At 41.0% G+C, this 21,569-nt stretch overlaps 1 protein-coding gene across 1 annotated transcript; it reads right to left on the bottom strand.

The window, feature by feature from the left end:
- Nucleotides 1-7,044: 7,044 nt before the first annotated feature.
- LOC105027492 (myosin heavy chain, fast skeletal muscle-like) lies at nt 7,045-19,678 on the bottom strand. The gene is made up of 39 exons (XM_029121987.2): nt 19,463-19,678; nt 19,015-19,161; nt 18,429-18,585; nt 18,321-18,348; nt 17,976-18,090; nt 17,783-17,875; nt 17,415-17,475; nt 17,224-17,322; nt 16,929-17,032; nt 16,493-16,631; nt 16,215-16,333; nt 15,937-16,086; nt 15,672-15,842; nt 15,149-15,452; nt 14,891-14,955; nt 14,715-14,802; nt 14,479-14,596; nt 14,269-14,392; nt 13,910-14,046; nt 13,387-13,642; nt 12,979-13,221; nt 12,560-12,736; nt 12,316-12,461; nt 12,033-12,123; nt 11,388-11,777; nt 11,146-11,272; nt 10,899-11,017; nt 10,597-10,793; nt 10,285-10,468; nt 9,959-10,124; nt 9,592-9,716; nt 9,163-9,471; nt 8,747-8,950; nt 8,515-8,640; nt 8,223-8,393; nt 7,940-8,044; nt 7,758-7,853; nt 7,430-7,561; nt 7,045-7,065 (listed from the first exon to the last, which is right to left on the bottom strand). The coding sequence occupies exons 1-39, from the start codon at nt 19,676-19,678 to the stop codon at nt 7,045-7,047; spliced, it is 5,820 nt and encodes a 1,939-aa protein (XP_028977820.2).
- Between the last annotated feature and the right edge of the window lie 1,891 nt (nt 19,679-21,569).

Genomic DNA, 21,569 nt, shown 5'->3' with positions numbered 1-21,569 from the left:
TCAGGGGGTTGGGATCTGCTGTGAGGGGTGCATTCAGGGGATTGGGATCTGCTATGAGGGATGCGTTCAAGGGGTTGGGATCTGCTGTGAGGGGTGCGTTCAGGGGGTTGGGATCTGCTATGAGGGATGCGTTCAAGGGGTTGGGATCTGCTGTGAGGGGTGCGTTCAAGGGATTGGGATCTGCTGTGAGGGGTGCGTTCAGGGGATTGGGATCTGCTGTGAGGGGTGCGTTCAGGGGATTGGCTGAATGAGGTGCTTTCACCAGCCTGGTGGGAAGGTCAATGATGAGAGGTGGTGGCAGACCTTACAGTTTCCCACTGAAACATCCCTGTCTGTTGGTATGTGCCTCACAGGACTGAATTTAGCATTTTAGGTTAGATTCAAATTTAAAACTTAGTATCATATGTTCATTCAACTACATATTACTGATTGGTTATCTTAAAAAAACACATACAACTGTTTAATAGTGAGTGCAAACACTGTCAGTCATTTTCATACAGCCCCCCAAAGGAATCAATTGTAATTTATAATCTACTGGAACAATTAACATTGATATCTCCATAGACCTCAATTAATTTCACTAGTGCTAATTAGCACTGGCTCAACAATCTGCCCATTAAACTCCTCTAAAGATGCAAAAACCCAACATTGGAACCCAACATTGGAACCCAACAGTTCATCTTCATCTCAGGAAGCAGATAAAGTTACTGACTGGCAAGGTCTTGATCTAAGCCTTTAATTGCCAGTTGTCATATTTGACCTTTTTGACCCGTGGCATGATGACATAATAACTCTCAATCCATTACACAAGGGTGCTTTGAAGACAAAAAGGGCCGGCCTTAGGCATGAGTGGCATATGCGGTCGCTTAGGGGGCCCCAGTCCATTAGTGACCCCCAGACCAATAGGGAAGAGGGGGCCCCCAAATCAAATGTTGTTTCGGGTCCCCAAAAGGCTAGGGCAGGCTCTGAAGACAACTCTGCTTGCAGTGTCGTTTTATCCCCACTGAGAGGAGTTCGTCTGAGACCCGCTTTTGGCTCACATTACAATTTTTTTCCACATGATTCACTCCATTAAAAAGTCACAGGCAGGAAAAAGCTAAATCTGGATACGAACGGTCACATGCTATGCAGAGACTTGGGCATGTCGTGGCATGGATCCACAAAACCACCAAGCTGGGCTCAGTTAATTCACATCTTATTTTCCAGGTCATATATCCTGCTTTATATCTATCGCTGTGTCAGCAATTTGAAGACCTTGTAATTTATATATAAGGTCCAAATATTATGCTGGCCTGTGCTGCATCTCTCCGCTGTGTAGATATAATGTCTTCATACTTGTAGATATAATGTCAACAGAGGGCTATATGCAGTTATACAAATGAACTGTGACGTTTTTACATAATTTCAGCTATTAGGTCTGTGCAATAGGTATATGTTACAAAACATTGTACGGTCCGCTTAAGATCCCAGAAGGCCTCTTCAATCTTTTTCACCAGGATTTACATATTTCTGGAAAAATGTGTCCTAAAGCCACCAGTCCTGTCAGTAACTTTCAAACGTGGCCACGGTCTCAATTTGGGTGTCAGATATTAACATTGTCTTAAATTCTTTGAGATTGTCATAGAGATGTCAAAGGATCAAGCCAAATCCGCCGAAGTAATGCCCCTCTAGTGTGATCCCATAGAGTTCATGACAGAGTAACAATGAGTAAAACAAAGTGAAAGATTATTTAATAGCCCAATATGGCCACGTTCAGGAACGGTTGTGTCAGAAATACATCCAGCTTCCCCAAGCCATGATATGGCCATTAGGGACCATTCAAATATCTTTATGGACGTGTTTATTTTTAGACTTTTAAATGTAAAAGGGTCTTTCTTAAATTGCAGTGGAACGTGATTTCTAGTTTGACTCCATGTAAAAACTCTTAAAATCAAAATAACACTTAAAATGACATTTTAAAATTACAATTTTAAAATTACAGTTTCCATTTTATTTAAGTATTTAAACAAAACAAAAAACATATAATACCTTCATACCTAAAAGCAACTGTCTGTATCCATTATGGGTTCAGCTGGATGGGATTTACCTTATATTTTAACATATACAATTTTAGACTATACTAAATTACCTAAAATATCTAATTGGTGCCACTACTCTTACTGGTGGGACTGTGTTAATGAAATGCTCAAGCATATTTAAAGCTATTAAGCTAAAAAAAAAATAGTTGATTTAGAATAGGAAGATTCATAAAATATATTACATAAAAACATAACTACATAAACAAATCAAGAAATATGGAAAAAAAAAAAAAAAATCCCCCCAGTAGCCACCGCCATTTAAGAACGACCCGAAGACAACAGAGATTGTAAGAAGACACAGTCAAGGACAAGAAAAGTCAAGTCCATAACAGAAATAAAACTGGGAATCCAACACCCTCACTTCATCTGCAGCTGTTGGAACACGAGCATCTCTCGGGGACAAGGGGACCCGTCCTGGCCAAGGCTTTTGAAACAGTCACGGCATGGGCCGGGCCGATCCAATGGGGGGGTCACAATAAATCCTCCATGTTTAGAAATCAAACACTTCAAGTCACGCAGTGGCAGGAACCATTTTTCTCACAGGAAATGTCTGCCTGTCTGCGGTTGAATGCGTTGAAAAGGGAGTCATGAGGTTGAACAGCTGCTTTTTGGCAGTACCGTGACAGGTATGACAGCTGCTATATATTCTCCAGTGTAATAATTCTACTTATTCCACACAATTTTGTACGGCCGTGGTGATGAAAAAGGGGTAATTGAAAATTTAAACAAATCTCAAATCCCATCTCTCTGTCTTCTTGTAAATCAGGGGATGCTCGTTTAAATGGTTGCATCTGCCTCAACACCTCCACTTTGCCCAGTGCTGGTTCTACTCTTTTGGGGGCCATAAGAAACACCCTGACTCTGCCAGTCGAACTCCCTTGCTACCGTGAGCTAAAACGTTTGATATTTTTGCCAACTGGCAGACACTCTAATCTAGAGTACTTATGAAAGTGATTATTAAAACATGCCGAACATGTTTTACTCACTGTTGGCTCAAGGATTCAAAGAGCTAACCTTTTGTTGACGGGCCCAAAGCCCTAACTACACCACTATCTGTCTCCACATTAACATTTGGAAGCGCTGTTTGGAAATTACTGACGGTTTGGCTCTCATTTCAACATTGTGTGCCACTGTGTATTATATTTATAGTCCCTCTTAAAAGCAGAAACCCTTTCTTGTGTATAAAGCTTTTGCCTTGCTGACAAAGCTATTTAGCCTCTAATTTGTTGCAGTTTGAAACACTTAAAAAGTCTAGATGAAATATACTGAAATTCCTCCTTTTCTGGAACATGCTGCCACAGGGAACGGACTCGTGTTTAGCGGTAGGGACCTGGAAGGCGTTTGGGGGAAACCAATCAAATTCAGTGGTTGAGGTGAAGCGGCTTGGTCAAGAACTCGTTCAAGGTGGAGGTTCAGGAGGTAAGGTTGGAGGCACTTAATGCATCAGCCGTTTGTTTTGGCTGCTGGAGTCTGTGACGCTGCTCAGCTTAAGGGCCTCTACTTGTGCTGCAGAGTGGCTAGCGTCTAAATTAGATGCTTTAGGAGTGTGTTCATGTGCATTATTAACTGGGTTTATATGTCAGTAAGAGGAAAACCTAGAGGAAGTTGTAGTAGCCAAGCAACTTGAAAGTATTTACTCCTGACGTGAATGAATGTTGACTGTACAGTTATTAAACAAAATATTTTGTCTTTTAAAATCTGTTTCAGTTACTGCTTACAATAATATACAGCGGCTTCGGGAAGTACTCAGACCTTTTAATTTTTCTCCACATTTTCAATCCTAGATGCTTTTAGGTGAACTTCTAGTAAGTATATGGAAGATGACTTCCTTTCTCCCCTCACTGGACAGGAGTTACAATGTAAAGCGCTCATTAGGTAGAAAATCTCTAGACATATGAATAAAAAGATGAATAATAAATATAATAAAACGCGTAAACAAGTAGGGCATCCTTGTAATATAAATATATTATGTATATATATATATATATATTTTTTTTTTTTTCTTTAATTATTAAACTCTCTAAAAATGAAATAAACATTTATACTATTCATTATTTACATTTTCTAATGTTTACGTCTGAATCATCTATTGCAGTGATTTCCCTGCCAATTACCTAAAGACTAGGAAACACACACACAGACACACACATGCACGCACACACACACACATGCACACACACACACACACACATGCACACTCACGCGCTGGCCAAGCCACCCTGGTAAGTCAGCCAGCCAGGTAACCAACCCATTAACCCGACCAAGTGGGCCAGGTGAGACAGCCCTCCCACGGGAAGTCCTTGCTACGTACTGCAGTGGTCCCCGTTTCCCATTACACTTGATGATGACTAGCCTGGCCAACAGCTTGTCAGGACCAGGAGAAGCCTTCACTAGACACCGACTCCGAAACGGAGACAGATTGAGTCATCCGTGGCTGTTTGCTTTGGCGAAGATGTAAGCTCCTCCAATTCCACTCCAGCAACCTTTCCGGGCATCTCCAATACCTTTCCAGTGACAGCCAACCGAAAAGGCACTTAGCCTGGGTGTTCAATGCACGCTGTATTGGACAATAGATTTAGTAGACTTGCTACTTTTTAGGACATAGAAAAGTAAGTTATATTTCTTTTTGGTTAAAGTAGTCCCCACAGTTTCAATACATTGCACCCAGCATACAAGATGTCTGCACATAACGCACACCTGCGAAACACATGCGCACAGCACAAAAAAACGCACGCGTGCAAAACACACGCACGCCACGAAAACACACACGCTGGCCCACCTGGGGGAAGCCCATATGCTGAGTGTTACTGTGATCCCTGTTTCCCAGGCAGCTCAGCGGAGCCCAGCCAGCCGACTGTCAGGGCATGGGGAGGCCTTCACTGGACACTGGTTTACACTGCCAGGTTGATGACGGAAACTCTGGTTATTTATTCACAGTTTGTTTTGGACACTCTTTTGGTTTCTCCAATTCCCATCCAGGATCTCATTCTGGCGCCTCCAAAAGCATTTAGAATGACAGCCAACAGAAAGACACTTTGCCCGGGTGTTTGACGCCCTCTGATGGAGAAGAGTTATATTACATTTTGCTTGGGGATTTTCTGTGAATTGCCAGGCTCTGGATAGGGGGATATTTACAGTTTTTCTCAATCGCTTTGGCTCAGTTCTCGATTGACAATATTTTTTTTATACACAATAAGTTCAAATGTCTGAGCAATCAGTTTCTTGTTCAAACCGGATTTTAATTTCTTATTAATTTAAGCTAATTGCACGTTTTGGTTCGTGTTCAAAAGAGTAAGTACAAGTACAAAAGAGTCTACAATTTGTACAATACCTACAGGCACATGGCTTGCTGATCAAAACTGATGGGTTAATTCTCAGTGAAATTGTTATACTCTTCACAATTTCTAAACATTCTTTCATTATAGGAGCCATCACATGCAACATGATCCATTCAATTATCAAAATCTGCTGATTTAGCAGGTTTTCCCACTTACAAAGCATGTAGAAGTCTGTATTTTTATCATAGGTACTCTTCAACTGTGAGTGACGGAATCTAAAACAAAAATCCAGAAAATCACATTGTATGATTTTTAAATAATGAATTTGCATTTTATTGCATGACATAAGTATTTGATACATCAAAAAAGCAGAACTTAATATTTGCTGCAGAAACCTTTGTTTGCAATTACAGAGATCATACTTTCCTGTAGTTCTTGACCAGGTTTGCACACACTGCAGCTGGGATTTTGGCCCACTCCTCCATACAGACCTTCTTACTGTAAATTATTTACTTTTTTTCTTTCGTAAAGCTGCACTAGTAAAAGCTGTGAAAAACTAAATCCTGTCCAGTCTCTTTCAATCAATAACCCATATACAGTAATATGTAAATAGTACTGTTGAAATTGATATATGCTATAGAAGTACAGCCTTGTGCATTTTCAATACAGTAACATTTTCAATACAGTTTACATCAGGTAATACTGTCAAAGTACACAGTTACATTGACAACATGCCTAGACATTTTGATGACCTTGTTTGTGAACAACGACTCAATGACTTATCATTCTGAGGACACTGACATGATCATTGGCATGAATATTTACTTTTGAGAGATGTACTAAGGATTTTTAGTGACCGACTAGCTTTAGAAACGTATCTATTGTATATTGCAGTTTGTACAAATTGTTCTGAGAAATGCACTTGTTATTTTGCACATGTTAGGGATGATGTGAAAAACGCTCCAAAGCGACTGAGGAAAACTGTAAGTTAGGGTAAAGGTTAGATTTTAATGTAGGGACAAGCATGAACCTTGGTCAAACATTCACATGAGTTTCTACCTTAATTAACTAACTGACGTGAAATTAAGTAATGTGTAATAAATGCATGTGTCTGTGTCACTGTCTGTATTTGCCTGAAGACAGACCCATCCATCTTCATTTGAGAGACCGAACTTTCTCAGGTATCCCTCATGACAAGTAACGTGCCCTCAGCAAGAGTCAACAGCACATTTGAATTTAAATGACTATTAAACAATATGTAGATAATCACTTCTGTTCATTTATGACACAGGAACTCATTGGACCAACAGAGATTGGCAATAATCTCTGTGTAACACTATCTGATTGGTTGTTTAATTTTGTTCTGATTGTTTCCCCAACTATCTTCAGTCTCCCATTTCATTTCTGCAATGGGTTTGCAAAGAATGGTGTCTGATATGTATTCAAGAAAAATGCACATGTTGGCCTGATTTTATAGATGGATATTTACCAAGAGTCTTGAGTGGTAAAATGTCTCCTGCTTCATCAATCAGGTGTTCACCAAAGAGTGAATTCAAGACACTGTATGATAAGATAAGTAATAGTAAGTAAAAAGTAAGTCCACAATCTGAAACCAAGTATATGTTTGCACATTTTTTTATTCAATGCAAAAAAGATGTTGTGGCAACACAGTGATGACTTGATCTTTTTTATTCAGCAGCTTCTTTGCCCTGAAAGTAGAAAGAAAATAATGAATAATTAATTATATTAACATGAAAATAAATAAATAAATATATATAAATATATATATATATATATAAATGTAGTTCATGAAGAAAAATATAATATAATCAATGTAAATGTGCTCTGTGTAGAAACATGAATATACACTGTGTTTATATATGTATTATAAGTTCCAGACTGGAAATGCTGATTTGTAGAGACCGTCAATCCAGTTTAGAGAAACAGATCTGTATTGACCTTTAGTGAAACAGTTCAGTATTGATCTCTATGAATCCTGAATCCTAACTAGTGCAGATAAATAGTGTTGATAATATTATTTAGTCAGCTGTAGGTTTAGCAGCAGTTCTTTACCTTTCCACTGTCGCGGGTCTTGGCTCTGAGCTTGTTGACCTGAGTCTCAGCGATGTCAGCACGCTCCTCTGCCTCCTCCAGCTCGTGCTGCACCTTCCTGAACTTGGACATGTGCTGATTGGCTGCTTCCTCCTGGGGGTGGGACAAGAGAACCAGAGAGGAACATCAGCATTTTCAGAGTTTGAAACTACAGCTAGGAAATGTATAAGCATGCAATCAAAACATTTAAATGCCAAATTATATTATAATTCTACTAGGAGGATCTATTAAGAATAATACATCTTTCAGTTATACTATTTCAGAATATATGACCAAAACGTAGACTCACAGCTTCCTCAGCCTGTCTCTTGTAGGCCTTCACTTTCAACTGCAGCTTGTCTACCAGGTCCTGAAGTCTGGCAACGTTCTTCTTGTCCTCCTCAGTCTGTGGGAGAAGATCAAAGAATCAATAAACCATTTTATTTATACAGAAAACTGAATGTGTTAATGTGAAGAAGAACTTCTTCATACCTGGTAAGTCAGCTCCTTGACTCTGCGCTCATATTTTCGGACACCCTTGATGGCATCGACACCTCTTCTCTGCTCGGCTTCCACCTCTGTCTCCAACTCACGCACCTGTGTGGAAAAAAATAAACAGTAATTTAGTGTGTACAGTTGTTATCATCTTTCATAAATGTTATTTTGAACACACACTTTTAATATCATCAAAAAACTTTCAAACAGTAGGTCTTCCAGTTCTCCATATTCATCCAGTCCTCCATATTCCAAAAGTAAGTCTTCCCCCATAACTCACCCTGGACTCCAGTTTCTGGAGCTGCTTCTTGCCTCCCTTCATGGCCAGATTCTCAGCCTCATCCAGACGATGCTGCAGGTCCTTGACTGTGACCTCCAGGTTCTTCTTCATCCTCTCCAGGTGAGAGCTGGTGTCCTGCTCCTTCTTCAGCTCCTCAGCCATCATGGCCGCCTGGAATGTTAGTTTGTTTATTTAATTAGCATGAGACATAACTGCCCTCTCACATGACTGTTGTGAATAACCAGCCCAGGCTCTTGGGGACAATTCAAGTGTATATATTTCAAGTACTCACATCAGTAATGGCCTTCTTGGCCTTCTCCTCTGCATTCCTGGCCTCCTGGATAATGTCATCCACCTCTCCCTGGACCTGCACCAGGTCAGATTCCAGCTTCTTCTTGGTGTTCAGAAGGCTGGTGTTCTGATGGAGGAAACATGACAAATTACTTTACAGTTTATTTTTATGTATTTTTAAAGAAATATATAAAAACCTTACATTTCAGAATTCTATGTCAGTGCTTGGTTACCTGGGAGTGTAACAGTCCAACACGCTCACTGGCATCAACCAGTTCAGTCTCTGCCACTTTGCGGCCTCTCTCTGTCTGCTCCAGAGCAACCCTCAGCTCTTCGATTTCAGCCACCATCAGGCCATTTCTACGCTCCACCATGGATACCTGCTCCTTCATGTCATCTGCGGCGCGGACAGCATCATCAAGGTGCAGTTGGGCATCCTGTGGTGATTCGTAATGACACAGGAGTTCATTAGGACTTGCAGAAGTGTGATTGGACCATTGACAGAAACAAATTGGTAAGAATTATCCAGTATCCCTACATTTCTACAGTATATTAGTAAACTTTATTTTATTTCTTCTTTACTTTTCATGAAATTGATTCATGATTCCAAAATAAATCCTTCCCCATGTTTAGGTCCCAGTCCCTTTACCTTGAGCTGTCCCTGGACGTTCCTCAGCTGCTTGGTGGCCTCAGCGGCCTGCCTGTTGGCGTGGCTCAGCTGGATCTCCATCTCGTTCAGGTCTCCCTCCATCTTCTTCTTCACCCTCAGGGCATCATTCCTGCTCCTGACCTCAGCGTCCAGGGTGCTCTGCATGGAGTCCAGCACCCTCTGGCTGTTCCTCTTGATCTGTTCCATCTCCTCATCCTTCTCGGCGATCTTCCTGTCCACCTCACCCTTGACCTGGTTCAGCTCCAGCTGCACACGCAGAATCTTGGATTCCTCATGTTCCAATGTTCCCTGGAAGATGGAGGAAGGTGGATTAGTGTAACAAATTCAAAATGTCTACATTAAAGAAAAAAGACAGGAAGCATTGAACATGTGACAATGCTTTTTCCATTAAACAGCTGTAGTCTATACCTCAGCCTCCTCTAGAGCAGTCTGGATCTCAGACTTCTCTGTCTCAACTGTCTTCTTGGCCTTCTCCAGCTCATGGATGCTCTTGCCAGTCTCTCCAAGCTGCTCAGTCAGGTCAGATATCTCCTCTGCAGACACACAAACAAACAATGGAGCAGTTTAGAATGGGGAGATTTACAGTGGATGAATTGAGTCATACCATTTAATTGACAGGGCTTCATGCACTCTTTCATATCTGATAAACAATTAAAAGTAAATACAATTTTATTTTATAATGTATATGAAACAGCCAGAATGTAGCATATTTAAGATCTATTTTTCAAAAAATTTGCCAAACAAGAACCAAACAAAATTGCTGTTAAATGCTCACGTTGTAGGTTCTTGTTCTCTCTCTTCAGAGTTTCCAGATTATCCAGAGCCTCTTCGTAAGAGTTCTTCATCTTGAAGAGTTCAGTGCTCATGGAGCGCGCCTCCTTCTGAGCTCCTTCCAGCTCAGCCTGACCCTCCTCATACTTTTGTTTCCACTCTGCCAGAACCTGGAAATCCAACACATCTTTATCATTAATGAGCAGTATCCTGGGAAATCCATGGAATGTTATCATTAAGGAAGAGTTTTACATCAGAAATATGCTACAATTAAACTACAGTAAATCACATAGCAGAACGAAGATTTGCGTGAGGTTTGTTCATTTTCACCTTGTCAAAGTTCCTCTGCTTCTTGTCGAGGTTGGCAGCCATTGCGTTGGCTCTCTCCACATCAATCATGAGGTCCTCCACCTCTCCCTGCAGTCTCTGCTTGGTCTTCTCCAGGGAGGCGCACTTGGAGTTGGTCGCTTCAATGGTCTCCTCAGCCTCCTGTAGACGCTGGGCCAGCTTCTTCCTGTTGGGCATCAAAGGTGTTGTTATGGTGAGAAACAAACCTTTCAGTACATGTGGACATAACATTTTCCCAGAGCCTGCTAACCCCTACCAACCTCGATCTATATTTAAGTTTTGAATGTGACTCACTTGGACTCCTCCAGCTCTTCTGTACGCTGGATGGCATCAGTTTCATACTTGGTCCTCCACTGAGCCACCTCACTGTTGGCCTTAGACATGCCACGCTGCAGCTCTGCCTTGGCCTCCTGTTCCTCCTCAAACTGCTCCCTCAGGAGGTCACAGTCATGACGAGCGGACTGGACACCATGGGCCAATGCATTTTTAGCCTGCGAGAAAGACATAGATATAATCAAACTTATTCCAGTAGAGGTCTTTGTGATAAGCCTCTAAACTCTTCTGGTCGGCAGGAGTTCATTTATGGGTCCCCTCACCTTGACCTCCTCCTCAATATGCCTCTTCAGCTCCTCCACCTGCTGGGTGAAAGCCTGTTTGCCTCTGGTCAGCTGAGACACCAGGGCTTCCTTCTCCTCCAGCTGACGACCAAACTCACCTGGAAGAACATAGAGACATAATGTTAATGGAGAATCTGTCATGTAAGTTTGTAATAATGTGGAAACGGTTGAAAACATGGTTTGTTTTGTTAATTATACATGACTATCATATCTATTGGTATGTTACCATTTTCTGTCAGGAGTCTGGCCCTCTGTGCACTGATGTCGTTGATCTGGCGAACATTCTCATCATTCTTAGTCTTGATTTCGCTCAGCTGGTCCTCAAGAGTACGGCACATCTTCTCTAGATTGGCCTGATAGGGAAAAATTTTCCATCATTTTATAATATTTGACACTCCTGTCAAGTGATCTTGAATGTTAATATACTTGACCCTTGTCAAATATGCCTGTCCAAACATCTCTACACACCTTGGCCTTGGCGACTGCCTCCATGTTGCTAGACAGATCATCAATCTCCATCTTGTACTCGCTCTTCTCTTTCTCCAGTTTCTGCTTGACGCGCTGCAGGTTGTCGATCTGCTCCCCGAGTTCAGCCACGCTGTCGGCCTGCTTCTTGCGCAGAGCAGCGGCTGTGGATTCATGCTGCAGGGTGGACTCTTCTAGATCACGACGCAGTTTCTGGAACTCAGCCTCACGCTTCTTGTTCATCTCAATCTGAGCAGCAGTGGCACCTCCGGCCTCTTCCAGCCTCTCGCTGATCTCCTCGAGTTCCCTGGACAGATCGGCCCTCTGCTTCTCAACCTTGGCCCTGGCTGCACGCTCAGCCTCAATCTCCTCCTCCAGCTCCTCAATACGGGCCTACAACACATGAACACAACATGAAACCACTGAATACACTGGGTAATACCTGTGGAAATGATACATTGCCAATTCCAGAAATACATTGTGTCCATAATGTCCCATGTTCAGTGTCCCATGTTCAACCGCAAAAAGCATCATGTTCCAATGTACTGTGACATAAGAAGGCACCAGAGGTGCTAGCAAAATATTAAATCTTTAGGATGTTTTTGGTGTGTACTTTCTTATGGTATCAGCTCAGGTTCTGTACTCTACCTGGAGTTCCTTGATCTTCTTCTGCAGCTGAGCTCCCATAGACTGCTCATCCTCAATCTTGCTGAGGAGCTGGCTTGTCTCAAACTCCTTCCTTTGAAAAACAAATGGGTTGGGTGCAGAGTTGGTTTTAGAATGATAGCGTTAATGCGATGTGCCAAGCTATTAACTCGTCTCTTATGAATCACAGGTAAATGCTAATATACCATTACTTGAATTAATGAGGAACAGTCATTATTTTATATCAACATGTCAGTTAATACTGAGGTCATTTGTTAATATTTACTTCTTTATCTTCTCGTCAGACTGCTGCTTGTCATTCTCCAGGTCCATTATGGACTCCTGGGCCAGTTTCAGATCTCCCTCCAACTTTCTCTTGGCTCTCTCAAGGTCCATACGGAGCTTCTTCTCTTGCTCCAGAGAACCCTCAAGCTATAAGATAAAAAACAACGTGTATTGTTGAGAACTCAACGACTAAAAGTAATATCATCTTTCAAACGATCAAAGCCATAATGTCCATCTCCACTCACGTCGTCCACTTGCTGTTCCAGCTTGGTCTTGGCCTTGGTCAGAGTGTTGACTTTGTCCTCCTCTGCCTGCAGGTCATCCAGGGTCTGCTGGTGGGCCTCTTGGAGGGCTTTCTTCTCCTTGGTCAGCTTGGCTACACTTTCTTCTACAGACGACATCTCCTCTGTCAGGTTTTTCACCTGAAAACAGACACACCCAAAGTAAACTTTGTTAAACTTTGGATTTCATGTCTGTGTTTTGACTTGATTTACTTCTGCTAATTAAGGCTTTCAATAGCAATGATTTTTAAAACCAGTGGAACCAGGATTCCTGGATGTCCTTGGCCCCTCCGCAGGGGTTACTTGAGAAGACCTATGAGACTATGGGCTTACTGGTAAATGACAGATGAGGTGAACCAATGTTTTATTCTAAGTCACAATACCTTGTTTTCAGTGGCATGCTTCTCCTTCTCCACTTTGGCCAGGGTGAGCTCCAGGTCATCAATGTCCTTCTTTAGCTCAGAACACTCATCCTCCAGCTTCCTCTTCTTGGCAGTCAACTCAGCATTCATCTCCTCCTCATCCTCCAGCCTCTCGGTCGTTTCTTTGAGTTTGGCCTCCATCTGGATCTTACTCTTGATGAGCCCCTCACACCTTTCCTCAGCATCATTCAGATTCTCAGAGTCCTGTAATAAAAGGAACAAAATATAATGTTGGCTGAAATTTCAGAATAGGAGGACAAAATATAATGCCCCTTTGTCTATGATATTAGTAAAATATATTAGAATAAGGGCAAAGTCTTTGATTCCATAAGTTAATGTGTTTATATGTTTGGGTTGTTTCCCACTCACAGATGCGACTTGGAGTGCCAGGTCATTTTTCTCCTGAACCAATGCCACCATCTTCTCCTCCAACTCCTTCTTCTTGGCCAAAGCCTTTGCTAGGTCTCCCTTCATCTTCTCATAGTTCTCCTTCATGTTGGCCAACTCCTTCTCAGTCTCAGCACTCTTCAGCAGAGGCTTGATCTTGTAATAAACCTTCATCCATGGCCAGTGTTTCACATTCATAAATGAGCGGATGTTGTACTGGATGGAATAGATGGACTCTCTGGTTGATAAAAGGGAAAGAGATGGATGAATTAACCCAAAGTATTTTTGGATGAATAAACCCAAAATATTACAAAAAGGCATTAAATGTAAGCATAAACTGCACACAATAGAAACAGTTATAATAGACGGACAGTCCTTGCATCCACGTATAAATAAAAACATTCTCAAGGCCCAACACTCTTGATATGGTTTGAATGAAGGCTGAAAATACATTTCTTAAAGGTGGTTCATAGAAAACGTTGTCAGTATGTCTACTATTCCTCACCTCCTCTCCATCATCTTGGAGAACTCTCTCCTCATGAGGAATCCACGGCTAAGAGCCTGGAGCATGCCGACCAGAGAGGCCAGCTTCTCATCTCTCATCTCCTCCAGCACACCCAGAAGACCGGCTTTGAAGAACACCTGAGACGCAGATAGACATGGCCAATTATAAAACCACAGTCAGATGGTGACACTTAGAAAGGGTTTAATCAAAAGATGTGAAGAGCACAAACAGACTATAGGATGAAAACACATTTTCTATTAATGGATGGATAAACCAAACCATAATTGGAATGGTTATGCTATCCAATATAAATACAGTTGTGTTTCGTTATTAGCATCTGCGGGGGTTATTTGACTGACCTTGGTGTGTCCAAACTTGTAGTCCTCATGATTCACATCAATGGACCCAAGCAGCTTCTCAGAAGCCTTCTTGTTGTCCATGAACTGACCCTCGGGGATGACACTGGCATTCAGTACTTTGTACCTGAATAAAGACAAATTCAAGGTCTAGCCTGGTTGTATTACATTAAACCTAAACCTTTAATTATGTGTACATTTGTTTGCATGTACCTCTGCTTGAAGTCAGCGTAGATGATTCTGCTTGGGAAGCCCTTCCTGCAGATCCTGATGCCCTCCAGTACACCGTTACACCTGAGCTGGTGGATGACCAGGAAGTTCTCCATCAGACCTGGTAAAATGAACCAAGTCTCTGTTAATATTTGGAAACTAGCTAAAGATTAGGCTTCTTAAATTTATAGACACCATACTTATAAGACTTAATATTTTATTAAATGTTCATTGTATACCTGGAGTCTTGGACTCATTGGGGATCAGGCAGCGCACAAAGTGGGGATGAGTGCTCCTCAGGTTGGTCATCAGCTTGCCCAAGTTCTCCTGTAGTAGCGTTACAAACCATTTACAAACAATAAAGATATTCAATGTTTTTCTGTTAAAGGACTGATTATATACATTGAAATCTCACCCTGAACTGGGAGGACACAGTCTGCATAGAACCACCCTTCTTCTTTCCTCCTTTCTTGGTTGTATCTGTTCAAATGGGGAAATAAAGTACATCTCTTCAAGCAATGAAAGTAATAGAAAAATAATAGTATATGTAAGAACAGAGTATGTAAGAAATCTAAAACACTCTTCCCTCTAGTAAGCACATCAATTGTAGCATTTTGTATTAACTTCACACATATTCCAACAATACTTTATTTTCATGTGATGTTTCTCTTACCCTCAGGTGGGGCAGCAGGGTACAGGCCAGCCAACAGTTTGACTGAGGACTTTCCATACAGCTGACAGACTGAGTCGTTCAGGGGGTCCTTGTTCTTCTCCAGCCAGCCAGTGATGTTGTAGTCCACAGTGCCGGCGTAATGCACCAGGGAGAAGTGGGCCTCTGCCTTGCCCTTGGCAGGCTTGGGCTTCTCAAATGCCTTGGTCTTGCCAAGATGCTGGTCGTACAGCTTGTTCTTGAAGGTTGTGTCTGATGACTTGGGGAACATGCACTCCTCTTCAAGGATGGAGAAGATGCCCAGGGGCTTCATGATAAACAGAGAATATTATTTAATACAATAGTCCTAATTTCAATATTTACAACATAAAGGATTACTATAGGATTATATTAATTAAGAGGCACAAAATACGAAACATTTTGTTTACAACTGTCAGATATGTTATACCACTGTGATAAAATCTTACACAAGCCTTCATATCCATTTTGTTCTTGCGGTACATTATAATCATCACAATCTGCTTACCTTCTCAATGAGCTCAATACAGGCAGCCAAGTCCATTCCGAAGTCAATGAAGGCCCAGACAATTCCCTCCTTCTTGTACTCCTCTTGCTCCAGGACAAACATGGTGTGGTTGAAGAACTGTTGCAGTTTCTCATTGGTGAAGTTGATGCACAGCTGTTCCATGCTGTTGTACTGTTGATGGATTTTAAAAGGGATTATTTCATCGTACAATACTGCTATCCATCTAAATTATAACATATTTTCTTGTTCTTGTTCTTCTGCTCACATCAAAGATCTCAAATCCGGCAATATCCAGCACACCGATGTAGAACTGCCTTGGCTGCTTGGTGTCCAACATCTCGTTGATACGAATGACCATCCACAAGAACATCCTCTCATAGATGGACTTGGACAGAGCTGAGACAGCGTTGTTAACCTACAATGACAATATTTTATTAAATAAGATGTTGATTGGTGAGGTGACAAGAGCTTTGACAAAACAAAATACTTATAAAGAAAGAACATCTGTCCTAAAACGGTAGATGTTGTGTTTAGCTCCCTTACCTGAGGTACAGTCTGTCCCTTGGTGACATACTCATTGCCGACCTTCACTCTGGGGTAACACAGAGCCTTCAACATCTCAGATGAGTTCAGACCCAGTAGGTATGCAATTTTATCAGCAACTAGAGAAGGGAGCAACAACAACTGCTTGTTTCTACTATCAGACTGACATAACAGTTTGGCCAACTCTTTTGTGGTTTAGGTTTTGATTCTTCTTTACATCCCCCATTAAAAATAGAGAATTTTGCTCTACACATCGTGTATCTATGATTGACACTCACCCTCTGTGCCCTCTGGCTCGGCCTGCTCCTCACGCTGCTTCTGCTTGAATTTCAAGTTTCCATGGTGCAACACGGCTCCGGTCAGCTTGTAGATGTTGTTCTTCTCATCGTTAGAAAAGCCCAGGATTGTAATGGCGTCCTGGGATTACAGAGGACATACAACAATGACAAACTGAACAGTTGTTTGATCAGTTACACCACAGTTCCCTGGAACCAATGGAATCAACTAATTTCATTGGCTTCACTGTTCCTCATGTTTGGTACACCAGAGGATGGCAGTCCTGGAAGATTTCTAAAGAGTTTCCTAGGGCACTTAGTGATATTCTGTTGTTACTGTCTTTACCTCATGTTCCTGAGGTAAAGTTGGAATTGCATAATGTGTTGTATGGTCCTAACCACTCCATATATAGTTTGGTTAACCCTTTGTAAGGCTTACATCTGTGGCGTCCAGCTCTGCTTTGTCGTCAATACTGGCCACAGCGATCTGACCCTGACTGCACATGGGGAAGTCGTAGGGGTTGGTGGTGATGAGGGACATTTCTGTGCACAACAAACAACAGAGAGTTATCAGTTAAATCTTAAGGACCGGAATTAAATCTTTATGTCTTGTTACCTTGGATGGGGTTATTGTGACAGTTAAATAAATAATCAAATAATGTGGACTATTAGATGTTTTTAGTTTCCAGATGGGAGAAATTAAATTTCCTCCAACATCTTCTATGCTAACATACCAACAATGTCAGGTTTGTGGCCTGTCATCATCTGGAAGAAGATGTGGTAGCCTCTCTCATCGGGCAGCTGGAAGGTCACTCTGGACTTCTCCAGAAGGTCTGAGAGAGAACATAATATTTATTAGTCATGTTTCCAAATAACTCAGTTTGAATTTTAGAAAAGCATTGAAATGCAGTGAAAACCAACTCACAGGTCTCGATATCAGCTTTAGCCAGTTTACCACCTTGGAAATGAATCCTGATGAATTTACCCTGAAGAAGAACATGGGGGTTTGAAATAAGTCAAGAAAATGAATCTAACCTTTTACTTTGATTCTGATCTAAGATTTTAAATGAATCACCGTTTTGTGGGAAAAGGTTACTGTAAGGAATGTTTAACTTTAATGTATTGTATGTATTGTTGTATTATTTAAAGTAATATATGTATTGCTAGATTTTTACAAAATAAATTCTAGTAAATTTTACTCTACATAGCAACTAATGATTTTAAACTGGCCCACATGAATAAGTCTATCAATCCCTGTAAGTGTTATAGTTTTATTGTTAACGTCATACTTACAAAGCGAGAGGAGTTGTCGTTCCTCACGGTCTTGGCATTACCGTAAGCCTCCAGCAGAGGGTTGGCTGCAATGATCTGATCCTCAAGAGATCCCTGGTTGAGACAAACACAAGTGCATCAGAAACTGGTCAAGTTTGTTTTTCTTGAAACAGGATTCAAGGCTTTAAATAACCTGAAAATAAAAACATCTTACCTGCATTTTACCAGGGTCTGCTTCCTTCTTCTTCTCTCCACCTGAAACTGCGATGGTGGCAAAGTACTGGATGACACGTTTGGTGTTGACAGTCTTTCCTGCACCAGATTCTCCACTGGTTAATATGACAGAGAAAGAGGAGTTTTAGTTACATGTTGGACTGACACATTTGCTTTCAGTCAGAAAAGGCTACAAAAAACTATTTTATATTCATTAGTAAATGACTAACAAATAACACTCATAATTACAGAAATGTAAAGCATTTTTCATTCATAATTTAATGTATTTCCATTATACCTGATTGACAGAACACAATGAAATGAAAACACCTGGTAAACAACTTACGTAATCAGGACGGACTGGTTCTCCTTATCTGGAATACAAAAACACTGCTCATCACACTCAGTTTAAATGATTGGTACATTCGTACGTCCATCCAACTAGAGCTCGTACCAATCAGCATGAACTGGAAGGCGTTGTCAGAGACGGAGAAGATGTGGGGTGGAGCCTCCATCCTCTTCTTTCCTCTGTAGGCGTTGACAACCTCCATGTCGTACACAGGAAGCCACTTGTAGGGGTTCACCGTGGCACAGAAGAGCCCGGAGTAGGTCTGCAGGAGGAGGAGCACAATGAATGAGGCGGTTAGCATATTAAATGATTGGTTGTGTCAAACCCAGAGTCATTTTAAAATATTTACACTGCAGTCTCTATTAGGTACGATATGGTCACCTCGAATGAAACTGCAATCTTGCTAACTAAGTCAAAATGGTTGCGTTGAGGTAAATTTGCCTTTTAGCCATGGGCAAGCTGAGCCAGTGGCTTAACAGTACATCCCACACAAATTATTATGGCATTTGGTCATAAAATGCATAGTACTTCAAAGGATTCAGATACGGAAAATCCGTTCTGTATTTAGATTAAACCACCTGTAGGCCTCAATCATGCTAGGCATCATGGGAGATTAGGTTACAGAGGTTTCTCCAAGGGTTCTCTTGTCGTGTGTGATTGAAGGTGTTCCCTATGGCCTGAGGTTTCTTACATAGATCATCCATGCTGCATAACGCTCTTTGAGGTTATACAGGACAGAGGCTTCGTTCAGGTAGGTCATCATGGCCATGTCCTCAATCTTGTCGTACTTCGGGGGGTTCATCTCAAAGATTTCATCTTCTTTGAACTCTACTCCTTCCTGAAACATTCAAAACTCTAGATTAAATGCAGATCAAACAATTAATAATTTAATTAATTTCAACAGCCAATTAAGCTAATGTGCTAATTTGTTTTCACATGCTGACAAATTCTTTGGTTGGTGATTTGTTAAAACAAACACATTCTATGTAATTTTTGTAAATACCAACAGTGAAAATGCTGTGGTTTAGAAAAACTAAGAAATGCTTCAATTTTTTTTAAATTAATCACTCTGACGAATGCTTTTCAAGAAACTGTATAATTTCACAAATTTGAACTAAATCTTTTCAGATTAGCCTTACCTGCTTAGAGCCGTCAGGTTTTGTAACCGTCACAGTGCACTTTCCATTGGCCCTGCCAGTGACCAAACCCTTGAGGTACAGCTCCACCTTATCTGGAACATAGCAGGCGTTCTTTGAATCAAAGGGCTTGGCTTGTGCCTCCATCCGCTCCTTCTCAGACTTGCGGAGGTACACGGCGGCCTTGCCGTAGATTTCCATCTCTGCGTCCGTACTCATGTTGACGGATCACTGGGAAAGAAAGAAAACCAGAAACACGATTGACTCTGGCTCTTATTTCTCAGTCAGTAGTTAGATAATCAATATCTCTCACTGACTATTTTCATCAAAAGTAGAAACAAATCATTTCTCACCTTGTTTTCCCCCTCTTATGGAAGATTATTTTGCTCTTAGAAGACCCTGTAAAACATTAAGAATTTATTAATATGCATAAACCCAATCGTTGTCATTTCATCATTTAGCCCCAACTTTTGCCCTTATTTAGCATCAACTCAGTCATTACGGCTATCTCCTGCCAACTTCTGGTGCAACTGGCAACTCTCAATGTCCTAGTGGCAACTCATGTTGTTATACAGTTGAGAATTAAAATGCCCTACAAATCCAGTCACATTCTAGACCACCCCTGAGTTTACAAACAAGTGACGGACACCACTTTTCACCATATTTTTAAGATAAAATCTTACAAGACTCAACTTAAACAGTCGTTTTCTAATGCCTCAGGTGAAAATTAGACAAACATAAAGAAGTCTTACCACAGAGGAAGAAGGTGTCTGACTTAGTGATGCTGGGGCCTAAGACTCCTTATATCTGGTTGAAAGCGCCAGCCAAGCAGAAGTTAATTATGGACCAGTCTGGAGAAGGACATGGGTCAAAGAAGAGACCTCCCCCCAGACAAGTGTCTTTGTGTCTCACTAGTACCCCCCCCCCCCCCCCCGCTACTCTCTTGTTACAATAATTTACTCTGAACCTCATTTAACTGAATTGGTATAAATAGCTAAAAATATTGACAATTTTTTTAATGTAATACATCAAGTTTATTCCATTATGACTACTCATATCCTCAAATAACATAATTCAGTATGTTTTGCCAAATCTACCACTTAAATATTGAAATATAGCATTGAATCTGACTTTTTGAGGTCAGTTACAGAGGCATTAATCCTAAATAACAATTAATTTGTTTACATAGTATTTCTATAAATACGGTTTTAAACAAAGCTGAACTGTCTTTTTACCACTGGGAGGAAATGGAATTGCTTGTTAACTTTTATTCAGTTTTAAATCACCACCTTGGTGTAACTGTATTATTTTAACACTTATCAAAAAAAATATTCATCTACAGTATGCACTATTAAAGAGGTCGTGTTTTTATTTGTCTCACATTTCAATTTGCTAAAACAGTCGAGTAGGAATCTGGCGACTTAACATACCACCATACCAGTATTTCAATAATCTTCTCCACTCAAATTGCTGACAGCAACATATCGGAGGGAACTGCTTAAAACCATTACAGCACTTTGTTGTTAACCGCTTAACAGCCTAGCTCGTTTCAATTAAGCTGATATTCAATTAATTAAAAAGTATAAGATGTACATTAACCCTTTAAATTACAGTTGAACACAGCTAAAGAAACCTGTGAATCAGCCAACATCAGCATAGATATTCATTTATGTGTAAATTAATTTGTCATTGAACAAATTAATCTTATTCAAATCACACATTTAATCTTTCTTTAATTGAAAATCAAACAGTGATCACAGGTCAACACATGTTCACTAGGGTGAAATGGTACATTTGGTACTGATATACAGTACAAATGTCACTGTTAGTCAAGTACAAGAAGCACTATTCTCTACTTTTCCACCACCAATGTTTAAATTCACCTCGCTGGACACACATTTGTTTCGGACGAGGCATCAACCCATCAGAAGGAGGTGGGGGGGGGGGGGGGTTGAACAGCTGTAAGAAACCCCTCAAGGCTTAACATTTTATAGGTTTGAGTATGTAGGGGGGGACAGCTGTGCTTTAAGCTATGAAGCTTCACTGCCGCAGGTTTTCAGACTGCCGGGAGCACTGTACTGAGATCAGGGTCAGCACAGGAACCGGATTA

The sequence above is a fragment of the Esox lucius genome, chromosome 9 (assembly GCF_011004845.1).
Source record: "Esox lucius isolate fEsoLuc1 chromosome 9, fEsoLuc1.pri, whole genome shotgun sequence".
Taxonomy (NCBI): Eukaryota; Metazoa; Chordata; class Actinopteri; order Esociformes; family Esocidae; genus Esox; species Esox lucius.
Note: the sequence above shows the minus strand (reverse complement) of the source record. Positions and strands in the feature narration are given on the sequence as shown.

Bases quoted from the DNA above. Each gene is read 5' to 3' on its own strand.
- LOC105027492 (XM_029121987.2), bottom strand. From the start codon at position 19,678: ATGAGTACGGACGCAGAGATGGAAATCTACGGCAAGGCCGCCGTGTAC. The intron at 14,803-14,890 runs GTGAGATTTCAA...ACGCTACTACAG, and splicing joins CTGTGTCCTCCCAGTTCAGG to GAGAACTTGGGCAAGCTGAT. The intron at 10,469-10,596 runs GTGAGTCACATT...GATGCCCAACAG, and splicing joins GAAGAGCTGGAGGAGTCCAA to GAAGAAGCTGGCCCAGCGTC.